This window comes from Erythrolamprus reginae, chromosome Z (genome assembly GCF_031021105.1).
Source record: "Erythrolamprus reginae isolate rEryReg1 chromosome Z, rEryReg1.hap1, whole genome shotgun sequence".
Classification (NCBI taxonomy): domain Eukaryota; kingdom Metazoa; phylum Chordata; class Lepidosauria; order Squamata; family Dipsadidae; genus Erythrolamprus; species Erythrolamprus reginae.
The window spans coordinates 82,341,854-82,357,165 of record NC_091963.1 but is presented as its reverse complement, the minus strand read 5'-3'; the positions used below and the strand labels follow the sequence as shown (position 1 = coordinate 82,357,165).

General features: G+C 40.2%; 1 protein-coding gene and 1 pseudogene across 2 annotated transcripts in view; both read left to right on the top strand.

Annotated features, from left to right (window-relative positions):
• Positions 1-509: 509 nt before the first annotated feature.
• On the top strand, positions 510-1,199 carry LOC139153844 (ras-related protein Rab-28 pseudogene; annotated as a pseudogene).
• Positions 1,200-11,987: 10,788 nt separating this feature from the next.
• SLC25A38 (solute carrier family 25 member 38) overlaps positions 11,988-15,312 on the top strand; it is a 30,341-nt gene continuing 27,016 nt past the window's right edge. Inside the window, exons 1-2 of one of the 2 annotated variants that reach the window (XM_070726267.1) lie at positions 11,988-12,111; positions 14,730-14,851. In XM_070726267.1, the coding sequence (XP_070582368.1) occupies positions 12,010-12,111; positions 14,730-14,851 (224 nt within the window). In that variant the 5' untranslated portion in view covers positions 11,988-12,009. Of the gene's footprint in view, positions 12,112-13,190; positions 13,273-14,729; positions 14,852-15,312 lie in introns of those variants that run through there. The other variant, XM_070726268.1, reaches the window with a different exon arrangement.

The following is a 15,312-nucleotide window of genomic DNA, read 5'->3' as shown; positions in this document are numbered from 1 at the left end:
TACGATGTTAACAAAAGACAATTCTACTAGGAGATTTCAATGCGGTAGCACATAAGAAATTAGATTATAAAGGAAACAGAAATATTTTAAAAAAGAAAAACCTCTCTAAAACCTTTTGGGATATAGTTAAGGAGCTAAACTTGAAAGACTCTTGGAGAGAAAAACATGAAAAATACAAACAATATTCAAATCCACACCAGAGTTGGTCGCATATAGACATGGTTTGGGCAACACCTCAGATAAATAATGAAATTGTAAAAATTGAAATAGAAGCAAACACTTGGGCAGACCACAACCCAATATCATTAATTTGGAGAAAGGGAAATAATAAAAAACAAATAAAATGGATTATGGACAAAAAAATAATAAAGGAAAAGCAGTACACTGAAATGCTAGAGAAAGAATTACAGATATTTTTTGAAATAAATAAAACAGATGAAATTTCACCACAAACACTTTGGGATACGACAAAAGCTTACATCAGAGGTTTAACAACATCATATATGGCAATGAAATATAAACAAAAAAAGATTGTTTCTCTTCATGTATGGGATATTGGAGGCCAAACAATAGGAAGCAAGATGCTGGACAAATATATCTATGGTGCACAGGCTGTCCTTTTGGTATATGTTACAAACCAACAGAGCTTTGAAAACTTAGAAAATTGGCATAATTTTGTAAAGAAGGTCAATGAAGAGTCAGAAACTCAACCACGTGTGGCCTTGGTAGGCAATAAAATTGATTTGGAACATAGACAGACTGTAAAAATGGATAAACACCTTCAATTTTGCCAGGAAAGTCATTCTAGCAGTCATTTTGTGTCAGCAAAGACAGGCAATTCTGTGTTCCTGTGTTCTCAAGGAATTGCAGCTAACCTCCTTGATGTCAAATTAAACAGAGCAGAAATAGAACAATTACAGAATATAGTGAAGGCGGATATTGTAAACTATAGCCAGGAGCCTGCAACAAGAACTGTTAACTCTCCTCGAAGCTCAATGTGTACAATTCAGTGAGCATTTTCTTTATTGTACAATGCTCCTTTGGCTGCCTTCGCCCAGTACATTTAGAAGTTTATTCTTTGAATAGCCAAGATTCAAATAGTGGGGGCACACACTTCGACAATGTTTTTAGTACGATTGTTGGATGAAAGGTAATGGAAGTTTTTAAAGTAGATTTTTAAGGATTGTTTTTATGTGTTAATTGGATTGATTTTACTATTGTCTCTTTATATATGTTGTGAGCTGCCCTGAGTCCTCAGAGAGGGGCGGTATACAAATCCAATTAAATAAATAAATAATAAATAAAGATAATTTGAGGATAATAACAAATGTACTAGAATACTATGAGGAACATCCTGGAAAACAGATGGCATTGGTTTTTCTTGACGCACAAAAGGCTTTTGGCAATGTAAATTGGAAATTTATGATAACACAATTAGAAATGATGAATTTTGGACAACACTTTACAAATTTAATAAAAACAATATATCTGGAACAAAACGCCAAAATTATAATTAATGGAGAGCAAACGGAAAAATTTAAAATTGAGAAAGGAGTGAGACAGGGATGCCCTATCTTTCCACTTCTGTTTATATTAACGATGGAAACACTACTACCGTGTTTCCCCGATAGTAAGACCCCCCCGATTGTAAGACATATGGGGGGTTTCAGGGGGGTCGGCTTATATAAGCCATACCCCGAAAGTAAGACATATGTCTTACTTTCGGGGAAACACGGGGGTATTGCGGGGGGGGGGCGATGACATTGCTTCCAAGCTCCCCGCGCGCCCCTGCCGAGGCTCAGCTGCAAGCGGCCAGCGAGGCCGATCGGCTCCGAGGCGAGCGGCCGGAGCTGCGCCCTCCTTCGCCCGCCTCCTTTCCGCTCGCCTCGGAGCCGATCGGCCTCGCTGGCCGCTTGCAGCTGAGCCTCGGCAGGGGAAGAGGCGGTGGCGCCGCCGCGAGCGAAGGCGAGGGGCGCGCAGGGAGCTGCCGGAAAGGAGGCTGGTGAAGGAGGGCGCAGCTCCGGACGCTCGCCTCGGAGCCGATCGACCTCGCTTGCCGCTTCCCCTGCCGAGGCTCAGCTGCAAGCGGCCAGTGAGGCCGATCGGCTCCGAGGCGAGCGGCCGGAGCTGCGCCCTCCTTCGCCCGCCTCCTTTCCGCTCGCCTCGGAGCCGATCGGCCTCGCTGGCCGCTTGCAGCTGAGCCTCGGCAGGGGAAGAGGTGGTGGCGCCGCGGCGAGCGAAGGGAGGGGCGTGCACGGAGCTGCCAGAAAGGAGGCGGGCGAAGGAGGGCACAGCGGCGGCCGCTCGCCTTGGAGCCGATCGGCCTCGCTGGCCGCTTCCCCTGCCGAGGCTCAGCTGCAAGCGGCCAGCGAGGCCGATCGGCTCCGAGGCGAGCGGCCGGAGCTGCGCCCTCCTTCACCCGCCTCCTTTCCGCTCGCCTCGGAGCCGATCGGCCTCGCTGGCCGCTTGCAGCTGAGCCTCGGCAGGGGAAGAGGTGGTGGCGCCGCGGTGAGCGAAGGCTCAAACAAAAAATAGGAAAGCACCCCCCTTATTTCCTCTAACCACCCCAAAACCAACGTTCAACACAAGACCAATCTCAAATGTAAACTATTAAATGCTAGAAGTTTAGTCAACAAGATGTCTGAATTCCTCCTTCTACTTGACACCTCCAACTTCGATATAATTTTTATATGCGAAACATAGCTAAACGCTTCCTACCCAGACTCCATTATCACATAAAAAAACTATCATGTTTTCCACTCAGACCGTGAATTTTGCAGAGGAGGTGGAGTTGCCATATTCCACAAAAAATCGCTGAATCTAAAAAAACCCAAAGTTGCACTGGATTTATCAGTACCTGAAACTCTTGTCTGTGATCTATCCCTAAATACCACAATTCACTTCTTACTCTGCTACAGAGTTCCAGACTACGACATCGAACATGCAAACAAATTATCCACATTACTAATGTGGGCAACCAATTGTCCATATCCCATTATCTTCCTCGAAGACCTTAACCTACCACACATTAACTGGACCTTAAATGAATGCAGCACAGAATCTATCCATTCTGCTATTTATAATACCGTCACCTTTCTGGGTCTTTGTCAACCTTCACTGTGCTGCTGCATTCTTTCGCTTGGTTGTCATAGAGACAGGGAGGGGTAGATTCAAGGGGGGGTTGGGAAGTGTGCAGGAGGAGAGTTAACTTTCGATTTCCTAGGTTCCAGGAGGAGTCTGTTAGATGGAAAATTCCTGAAATGTGATGGGAGGAGCAACATGTGGCACCTGATGCATCTGGACACTGGAGATTGGGCGAATGCCCAACAAGGGGTGGATAGGGTTTTTTTGATATGTGTGTAATGCACCATTTTCCCTCAGACAGCCTGGTAGCGGATCTTCAGAAAGCATTAGAAACTGATTACTGGTTTCTGTCTCATCAGGGAGACTGCACCAAGAAAAGCGGTCTGGCCTGGTTTGGGTCCCGCTTGTCCGTTCCCCAAGCCTTGAGGTCATTGATACTAGAGAGGGGACACGACTCCAAAGTGGCTGGACATTTTGCTTTTCTGTAAACATTGCATTTATTGAGAAGGCAGGTCTGGTGGCCTTCCATGAAAAAGGACATTGAGACTTATGTGGCAAGCTGCCCAGTATGTGCGGCAGCAAAGCAGCCCCCAGGTCGTCCTCAAGGCGAGACCTGGAGCACCATGGAAGGAAATTTCAATGGATTTTATCATGGACCTGCCTGAGAGTGTGGGGAATACTGTGATTTGGGTTGTTACTGACCTTTTTTCCAAACAGGTTCATTTTGTGGCGTGCCCCAAAATCCCCACTTCCAGGTCACTAACAAAATGTTTATACAACATGTATATCGTCTGCATGCAGTTCCTGAGAGAATCATATCGGACCGAGGGGTACAATTTACCTCTAACTTCTGGAAAGAGTTTTTAGGATTGCTGGGTTCAAAACAGGGCCTGAGTTCGAGCCATCACCCTCAAACCAATGGTGTGTGTGAGAGGGCTAACTCCGTACTGGAGCAATACCTTAGGTCAGTGATTTTCAACCTTTTTTGAGCCACGGCACATTTTTTACATTTACAAAACCATGGGGCACATTGGGGGGGGGGCTAAAAAAATATTGGACAAAAAAATTCTCTCTCTTCCTCCCTTTCGCTCTATTTCTCTCTCCCTCTCTCTTTTTCCCTTCCTCTTTTTTTCTCTCTCCATCCCTCTTTCTTTCTCCCTTTCCTCTTTTTGCTCTCTTTCTCTCTCCCTCCCTACCTCCCTCTATGTCTTTCTCTCTCCCACCTTCCCTCCCTCTCTTTCTCTCCCTCTCTTGCTTTCTTTCTCTCTCTCTCTTGCTTTCTTTCTCTCTTGTTCTCTTTCTCTCTCTTTCTTTCTCTTGCTTGCTTTCTCTCTCTTGCTTGCTTTCTCTCGTTTTCTTTCTCTCTTGCTTGCTTTCTCTTTCTCTCTCTCTCTTTCTCTCTCTCTTGTTTTCTTTCTCTGAGCTTCGCGGCACACCTGACCATGTCTCGCGGCACACTAGTGTGCCACGGCACACTGGTTGAAAAACACTGCCTTAGGTGTTATTTGAATTATCAGCAAGATAACTGGAATGATCTCTTACCGTTCGCAGAGGTGGCCTATAACAATTCACTACATAGTAGTATAGGGTTCACTCCTTTTAAATTGGTGAGTGGACAGGAATTTGTGCCAATTCCAGAATTACCCCAGGATGAGCCTCATCACCCATCTTTAAAAGATTGGGTAGCTCAACTCAAGGCAGCTTGGCCCATAGCATGGAAGGCGCTGGATGAGGCTCAACATACTCATAAGGCCCAGGCTGATAAGAAAAGGATGGCTGCAGTGGATTATAGGGTGGGGGATAGGGTTTATTTTTCAACTAAGTTCTTAAGGACCATGCAACAGTCGAAGAAATTGGGAGCTAAGTATGTGGGACCTTTCCCAATTGTACAGGTTGTGAATTCAGTGACAATGAAGTTGGAATTGCCAAAAGAACTAAGGAAAATCCATCCGATTTTTCATATAAGCTTACTTAAACCAGAGCGGACAAGTGATTTGCAGCCGCCGCATCAGATCCCGCTGCCCCGTTACTCATTGAGGGTGAGCAACATTTTGAGATTAAAGAGGTGTTGGACTCCAGGAAAAACAGAGGGAAAACTCAATATTTGGTTGCATGGAAACATTTCCCTGTGTCTCATGCTGAATGGGTTGATGAAAAACACATGAATGCCCAGAGGGAAATTGATCGGTTTAGGATGAAATGCCCTGATAAGCCCTGATGGTGAAATGTATATATTGGTGTTATTTGGTTTGGTTTTTTTCCAGGACTGAAGTCCCTTTTCCCAGGGGGGTCGAATGTCAACCTTCGCTGTGCTGCTGCATTCTTTCACTTGGTTGTCATAGAGACGGGGAGGGGTAGATTCAAGGGGGGGTTGGGAAGCGTGCAGGAGGAGAGTTAACTTTCGATTTCCCAGGTGCCAGGAGGAATGTCGTTAGATGGAAAATTCCTGAAATGTGACGGGAGGAGCAACATGTGGTACCTGATGCATCTGGACACTGGAGATTGGGCGAATGCCCAACAAGGGGTGGATAGGGTTTTTTTTTATATGTGTGTAACGTGCCATTTTCCCTCAGACTTTGCTTTGCTTTCTATGCTTCAAGTTCTGATTTTGATAAATTCACTTTGAACCTTAATAAAAGGACTCTGAGTTTTATTTGTCTGAATTCTGACTGGCAGCCTTGACACTCGACCAACTAGTAAATAACAATACTAGACTTGATAACTGTCCTGATTGCATCTTCTGCAATAGCAAAAGTGCAATATAAGGCTTACAAATAAAAGAACAATTCTCCAACAGTGACCACAGCATGATAAACTTCAGTCTTAACCTAAGCCACACTATGAACCATCCAAATAATGCGACACCAAAATTCAATTTCAAAAAAGCAAACTACGAACTCATTGAAGCCCACCTCTCAACATTAAACTGGCAAACTCTATTCTCTGAATGCTACACTACTGATGACCTCTACAACACATTCCTACTCGAAATGAAAATTATTATCTGACTTCATGTACCACAAACAAAAAAAATGACTTCCCCATCTCAATAAGAAAATTACAAACAAGAAAAAAATATCTCTGGAGGAAAAACAAAAAAGGGCAAGGTTCCAACTTCAAAAGCCAATATAAAAGCATTTGTAATCAAATAAAAGCAGAATGCCTTAACTACTACAGCAAACAAGAGGAAAACCTCCTATGCACCAAATCTAATAGTGCCTTCTACAACTTTGTCAACAATAAACTCAAAGACTCTACACCTATCCCACCTCTCAAAGGACCCAACAACAAAGAATACCACAACAATTCACCCAAAGCTAACCTCCTCAACTCTTTCTTTGGCTCTGTCTCTTTTAACAGCAATGGCTCATTCCCCAATTTCATCAATTGCACCTCAAACTCCCTCAACGACCTAACCCAAGTAGACTTCACTGAAGACTGAGTTGAAAAAGCATTACGTGACCTTAAACCTTCTCTATCAGTCGGACCAGACAGTCTATTTGCTTACTTCCTAAAAAAGCTCTCTTCTGCCATAACTGAACCATTAAGCATAATTTTTGAAAAATCCTTCAGAACCAGCACACTTCCTAAGCTATGGTCGAAAGCAATGGTCATCCCCATCTTCAAAAAAGGAGACCCCTCTCTTGTCGATAACTACAGACCAATATCACTATGCTGCGTCCCATGCAAAGTCATGGAATCAATTATAAACAAATAAATTACTCTTCATCTAGAAACTAATAATTTGCTCTCTAACAAACAATTTGGATTCAGAAAAAAATATCCTGCAACCTGCAGCTCCTCCACTGCAAAAATATAGGGAGAACTCATCTAGATCAAGGGAAATCTATAGATGCAATTTATATCGACTTCTGCAAAGCCTTTGATTCAGTGGTCCACAACAAACTACTCCTAAGACTCAAATCCTATGGCATCTCAGGATCCCTCCACAGCTGGATTACTGCATTCCTGTCTAACAGGCAACAAGTGGTCAAAATAGGAAGCACCATATCCACCCCCATCCCAGTTAAAAGCAGTGTCCCCCAAGGTAGTGTACTGGGACCAACACTCTTCATTCTCTACATCAATGATCTTTGCGATTACATCACAAGCAACTATGTTCTCTTCGCCGACGATGTAAAACTCTTCAACACCACCGATAACACAACTACTCTCCAAAAAGACCTGAACTCTGTTTCTGAGTGGTCTAACACATGGCAACTCCAAATCTCAACTAGCAAATGCTTTGTCCTACCCATTGGAAAAAAGAATCCGAACTCACAGATAACCCCCACTCGGTTAAAGACCTCGGTATACTAATAACAAAAGATTTAAGTGCCAAAGCCCCTGCAACAACATAGCCAAGAAGGCTTCAAGAGTTGTAAACCTAATCCTACGTAGGCAGTCTCTCATTACTTAGCAGAGCTTACAAAACTCACCAGACCCATCTGGGCGAGTCTTTGGAAAGGGGCGGCATACAAATCTAATAAATTATTATTATTATTATTATTATTATTATTATTATTATTATTATTATTATCCTCGAATACAGCTCATCTGTTTGGAACCCATATCGCATTTCAGACATTAACACCCTTGAAAATGTCCAAAGATACTTCACCAGAAGAGTCCTTCACTCCTCCACTCGAAACAGAATACCCTACGAGACTAGACTTTCAATCCTGGGCCTAGAAAGCTTAGAACTAAGATGCCTTAAACATGATCTAAGTATTGCCCACAAGATCATATGTTGCAACGTCCTGCCTGTCGGTGACTACTTCAGCTTCAACCACAACAACACAAGATTACACAACAGATTTAAACTTAGTATTAACCGCTCCAAACTTGATTGTAAAAAATATGACTTCAGTAACCGAGTTGTCAAAGTATGGAACTCATTACCAGACTCAATAGTGTCATCCCCAAACCTCCAACACTTTACCCTTAGATTATCCACAGTTGACCTATTCAGATTCCTAAGAGGTCAGTAAGGGGCGAGTACAAGTGCATTAGAGTGCCTTCCGTCCCCTGTCCTATTGCTCTTCTATATATCCTATAACTTTCTTCTATTCCTATATCTCTTCTTCTATTCTTTCATTGGTATGTTCTATTCCTATAACTTCTATTCTCTTCTTTCTTAGATATATTTTACTATGAGTATCTCCTCTATAACCTTCATTATGTATTTTACTATGTGTATACCCACTAAAACCTTCATTGTGTATTGGACAAAATCAATCAATCAATCAACCAACCAACCAATAAGTAATAGAGAAAGAAAGAAAGAAAGAAAGAAAGAAAGAAAGAAAGAAAGAAAGAAAGAAAGAAGTTATAAAAAAGAAAGGGGGAGAAGGACAGAGTGCCAGCTATTTAGCTGGCAATTCAGTAATATAGACCTTTGATTTAAATGTGTAGTTGGAATAAGTTTCCCTTTATTTTTATTTGCTCATAGTGTGGTATTAATTAATTTTAATAAATTTAAGTAGTGCTTATCTAATGAGTGTGTTCTTGTCTAATTGGTTGATATTTTGGGAGTTTGTTCGTGGTGTTTGTTGAGTCTCTACAGGTTGTATCGATCAATGTCTTATGTATGTTATACAAAAATATTATTTTCATTTAACGATTTAGTTGTCTGTGCGTGTTGTTATTGAACAGTCTTCTTTTTTAATAATACATTTTTTGTTGACTTAACCAATGGTACCATTTCTCCCAGGCCTTGTAGAAGTCTGACCCGTCCCTGTTTTGCAGTTCCATTGTTAGCTTTGACATTTCAACACATTCCATAATTTTAATTAAGCAGTTTAAAGAAGTTGGGCTCTTTCCTTGTTTTCAAAATTGTGTATATAAAATCCTCACGGCAGTAAGGATATGTAATATAATGTAGCGGTCTTCTTTATTAATGTTTGGCCTAACAATTCCTAATAGGAATAATTTGAATAGTCTGGGAAGTTATCTGGTCTAAGAGATTTTTAATTTTTTGCCAGTATTTTTTTGTGGTCTCGCAAGTTCACCAGATATGATATTAAGTTCTGGGTTTCTTTCCACATTTCCAACAAAGGGGAGACATGTTTGGGTACATTTTAGCAAGTCTAGCAGGTGGTAAATGCCATCTATAAAACATTTTATGTCAGTTTTCTTTGTAGGAAATTGCCATTGTTTGTTTATAGTTTACAGTATAGATTTTTTCCCATTCATTTAAATTAATTGAATAACCAAAATTTTGGGCCCATTTGACCATTGTGGCTTTGACTACTTTTTATATTGTGTCATATTGTAAGAGAAAATTATATATTTTAGATATTGCTTTCTGTCGAGCTGATTGTTTTTTTGGAAACCGAATTTATTTTTATATTCATTGTATTTTGACTTAATTTGTAAATAATGTAGCCAGTCAAGTTTAATTCCTTTTTCCAAGAGTTCTTGTTTCGGGATTAAGTCATTGTTTTCATCTAACAATTGCTTGTATGTTATGATTTTGTCTGGAAGTAGAGCATTTGGATATATAATTGCTTCCACTGGGGATATCCATTTTGCAATGGAATGATAATGATTTCTTTTTGTGTACTGCCAGATATCAATTAAGGCCTTTCTTATGTAGTGTTGTTTGAAGTGTGTTGGTATTTTATGGGTATCAGCTGTTAGGAAAGCATGCCACCCTGATTGAAGGTCAAAACCTTCAAGTGTTAATATTCTTGGATTTTTAAAGGTTATCCATTCTTTCAATAAGTTGAGAATTGATCCCTGGTAATACAGTTCAATATTAGGGAGCCCAAAGCCTTGATCTATGGTCTTTTAGATTTTTGAGTTTTATCCTAGCCTTTTTTTTTTGCCCCAATAAATCTATGAATTTTTTTGTGAAGGTTGTTGAAAAAAATTATTTAATTTGATTGCTGCTGTCTGGAAGAGGTAGAAGAAGCATGGAAGTATGTTACTTTTAATTACAGTAATCTTTCCCATTAAAGAAAGTGGGAGTTTGGACCATCTTGTAAAATCTTTTTCCATATCTTTAATTAATTTTTTATGGTTCTCCTTTTTAATGGTACAGTACTACAATTGGTTGTAATCCACAAACCTAAGTACTTAACCTTTCTTGTAGTTTTGATTTTGAGAGTTTCTTCAAGTTCAATAATCTGTTTTTGTGTCTTAGTTTTTTCTCTATTAAATTTTTAATCTTGCAACCTTTCTGAATTTATAAACTTAACTGATCAAAATGGGTGCTGATTCCAAGGGATCTTGTAAAATAAAAACCATGTCATCAGCAAAAGCTTGTACTTTATAATGTTCTTTTTTAATTTTTAGTCCTTGAAATTTTTTTGTATCTTACATTATTTAGCAAGATTTCTAAAGCTATTCTTCAAAAAGACATGGACTCTGTTTCTCATTGGTCTAACACCTGGCAATTCCAAATCTCAATCAATAAATGCTCTGCCCTCTACATCGGCAAAAAGAATCAGAACTCCAAATATAAACTGAGTAAACATGACCTTGCAGATAATCCTCACTTGGAATACTAATATCAAATGACCTAAGTGCCAAAGCCCACTGTAACTACATCGCCAAAAAGGCTTCAAGAGTTGTTAGCCTAATTCTATGCAGCTTCTGCTCTGGCAATCTCACATTACTTACCAGAGCTTACAAAACATTCGCCAGACCCATCCTTGAATATAGCTCATCTGCTTAGAATCCATACCACAGCTCGGACATTAACACCTTCAAAAATGTCCAAAGCTACTTCACCAGAAGAGCCCTTCATTCCACCACTCGAAACAGAATACCCTACAAAATTAGACTTACAATCCTGGACCTAGAAAGCCTAGAACTATGGCGCCTCAAACATAATCTAAGCATAGCCCACAAGATCATATGCTATGTCCTCCCTGTCAATGACTACTTCAGCTTCAACTACAACAACACACGAGCTCACAACAGATTCAAGCTTAATGTTAACCACTCCAAACTTGACTGCCAAAAATATGACTTTAGTAATCGAGTTGTCATGGAACTCTTTACCAGATTCTGTGGTGTCATCCCCTAACCCCAAAAATTTTACCCTTAGACTATCCACGGTTGACCTCATCAGATTCCTAAGAGGTCAGTAAGGGGCGTGCATAAGTCCACCAGCGTGCCTTCCATCCCATCCTAATGTCTCTTATGTTTCTACTAGCTCCATGTATATGAACTCTATTATTCCCAATGATTTTCTTCCATATTATTCCTAATGCCCTGTCTTCTATTCTTTTATTGATGTATTTTACTATGGTTATATCCTCTGAAACCTACATTATGTATTGACAAAATAAATAAATAAAATAAATAACGATTTGGGAAATCTAAAGTATAGTGCTCAGATTCGTTTCACAACAAAATGGCTTAGAGTGTTGTAATTTGTAAACTATTTGGCACGTAATTTGGCATGTAATTTGTAACCTGCTTGGCATGTTGGAAGAGAAGGCTGGCACAAGTCCTAACACTGATAGTGCCAGTGAAAGAAATCTTTCTCGGGAATTCTTGAGAAGGACTCCCGAAGAGCAAGCACAACACTGGGTTGTCCTTTCTCTCAAAAGTAGGCTTCTGGGATGTTTTAATGGAGTTTTTACAAATACAGGAGTTTGGATTTCTTGGCCCGCCATGAGCGGAAAGATTGTTTGCTTGCAAAATAATCAGCTGCAAGAAGAAAAGTTTACAAAGTTATTTTCGTTATCTTGAAAAAGGATTTAATCGTGAGCGTGCTTTCTCTTCTATCATCATTCTCCGTATCCATCCTGATCTGGGGTGCCTCTTGATTCCGAACCCAAAAGCTCCTTCAGCAGAGAAAGCGTTACGAATGACATTTCTGTTTTGGGTCTATCCTACTTTCTGATTGGTCGGGGTGACGTAACAAGCTGTGCCGTCATTCTTCTTGAGCCCAGATACAAGCTGCGTAGAATGTCCGCACCGGCAAAATCCGAATCCAAGTTGACAAGTTGCTTTGGCGCAGGGACAGAAAAGGACTCCGGTTGCTCTGGAAAGACAGAGGAGGCTGTGCTGGTAAGAAAAGGGAGGGATGGTAATGTTACTCAGCAATGATGCCTCCCGAGTTCCGTGTGGCTTAATTTCCCCTCCTATCTAAGTGTATACAGTATTATCTGTACAGTATATATAGGGCATGTGTATTTGTTCTCCCCAAAATCTTGCTAACTGGCCCCAGGCTCCTCTATCTGGGCTAAAAGGTTATTGTAGCTATGGAATCCCTACCAAAAGACACTGTTATGTAAGGGCTTCAGGCAGATACAAGATAGCCACAGCCAGTCTTCCCTCTAATTTTTTGTGGGGGTGGGCGGAAAAGTATAGTGTCTGAGCGGCAGTCACTTCGGGACTGGGCGGCACAGAAATAATAAATAAATAAACAAACAAACAAACAAACAAATAAAAAACCCACCCTGTTTTGCCTCAGAGAATTTCAAAATAAAATACTGTACTGTGTGTCTATAACAGTGAGCTCATAATAGGGCAACTCTATCAGTATCAAAATGCCAGTTAAATAGTTGAGCTAGTTTCAAACTAGATTTTGATTTTCTTTCTCTCTTCCTTACTCCCATTCTTTTTCTTTCTCTTTTCCTTCCTCTCTTTTTTCTATCTGTTTCTCTCTCTTCCTCTCTCTCTCCTTCCCTCTCACTCTTTCCCTCTCGGCTTCTGGGCAGGTTTGGAAAACTCTGAGTTGATGATGATTTTTAAGTGAGCGATTGCTCACTGCTCAGCTTAGAGGGAACTATGGCCACAGCTTTAGAGGCTATCACATAAATTGCCTCTCTATGACATTATTACACTTTTATCCTGCCCTTTTTATATATTGTCCAAGGTGGTGAACATATTTAATACTCCTGTGTTGTGCAAATTTAATTGTGGCCAGAGTCTTAATGGCCTTCTAAAAAGCTAAAGGTGAGAAGGCCTGTTAAATCACCAGTGGGAAGGTGTTCCATAGCATAGGGATAGCCATGAAGCTTCTGAGGTACCTTTAGATGGCAAAATTTCATGGAGCGGACCTTGAGCATGTCCAGCCTATCTAGGATGATCTAGGATGGATGGATATTCTTATGCAGACTTGCATATAACAAGGTCTTATGCCATGCAGGGCTTTAAAGATGACAACCAGCACCTTGAATTGCACCCTGAAGAAAACTGAAACCCAGTACTGCTTGTGCAACAAAGGTATAATATGGATGAACTTATGGACACCCAAAACATGTGGGTTGCTCTATTCTGGACCAGTTGTAACTTTTGAGTGATCTTCAAAGGCAGCCCCTTGAAGAACGTAGTACAGTATCCATCTGATGGTTGAGTTAGGCATGGGTTATCATTAGCAAGGCCTTCTGGTCCAGGAAACGGTGCAATTAGCACTGCTTCAACCACAAAATGAAACTATGCAAAGATCCCCTAGCTATAACTTCCATCTGCTCATCAAGCAGGAGTCCCAAGTCCAAGAGAATCCACAAATTGCATACCAACTTGGTCTAACTTATGCTGTTGGCTGATTTCACCCCACAATTTCATGTAGATGTTAAAGAAGGGTGGCAAAAAAATTGGGCTCACATTCTGGGGCTGAGGGCTCATCTTTCCTCCCCCACCAACACCAACTGGAACCAGCCGGGAAGGAAGAGAACCACAGCAATACAATGATTTTCACCCCTAATTCTTGGGACATTCCAGCAGAATATTATGATTGATGGTATTGAATGCTGCTTATAGATCAAAGAGAGTCAGGGCAATTGTACCACTGCCATCCCAGGCCCTCAAAAGGTCATCAGCACGCACAACTAATGCCATCTCAATGTATAGCCTTGCCTGATCCTAAGCTGAAAAAGGTCCAGATAATCTACCAGTACTTGATCCAGATAATAATTGAAAGTTGCTTAACTATCAAAGGATGATAGTTTCAGCTGACATGTTCATATTCTTTTTGGGTGGCTAAGCTATCGGTTGTCAGCTGACAGAATTTTGAGAAAAGGACGATTTAAAAATACTTTATCATCTGAATACTTTAGAAGGCAAGTCTGAAATTATGGGTGCATTTTACATTTTGTATAGCTGCTCCTTACAAGTGGTTTGTTGGTTTTAACCATTTTAGCTTATAGACAATATTGTAAGCTATTCTGTTGAGACATCTGGGGTTACATGATTTCTTTTTGGGGACTGAAATGCCACAATTCTGATTTCATGTTTTTCACTGACTTCATTTTTTCTTGGAGTTCATTTATTCCTAACTTTTTTTGACTCAACATGCTTCTTGAAATTTTCCCTGATTACTTGAAGTTGTAAACAAGTTGTCAATATGGAAATTATGACAAATGAATACCTGTGTTAACAGAAATTAAAATTCATCTAATAGTTGTCATATTAATACTGTGAAAAATTTTCAACAATTACAATTACCCAGTTATTAAGTATAATGAAGAGTTTGATAATGTTTTAAACAATAACTATAAGCTACATGAGATTTAAAAATTATTATGCTTTCTTAAGAATGGATGTCTGTTTATTATTTATTTACTTATCTACTTATTAAATACTACCTAATTTAATCTTTATGGAATATGATTATTAAAGAATTGTGTAGTTTTAATTTTTGACTCTGCATACAATCTAATTTTGTTTGTTTTTCTTCCAAGATGCATCCTGTATTAAAAGCCTTTTTTTGTGGTTCAATCAGTGGAACATGCTCCACCCTGCTCTTTCAGCCTCTTGACTTACTTAAAACTAGGCTGCAGACTGTGCAGCCAACTGTCAGTGGGCAAGTATTTCAAATACTTATTGTATATTCTTTTGCTGTTGGCCTTAAAGCTCTGGGCTAAAATCTGGTGATTAAGTGATGGGAAAGGGTGAAACTGATATAACAAGGAGGCAGGCAAAGTATAGTCTTAGATTTTACATGATTTTACAAATGAAAACATCTATATTGGGGTTTTATTGAATAAAAGCGATGCATTAGAAGTTCTGATATGCAATGGTTAGAATGCAGTATTGCAGGCTAACTCTGCCAATGGTCAGGAGTTCAATCCTGACTGGCTCAAGGTTGACTCAGTCTTTCATTTATCTGAATTTGGTAAAATGAGGACTCAAATTGTTAGGGGCAAAATGCTGAGTCTAAACTGCTTAGAGAGTGCTGTAAAGCACTATGAAGCGGTATATATGTCTAAGTGCTATTGTTATTCCTTATAGGAAAAACTGGTGTTAACATCAATTATGCAAAGA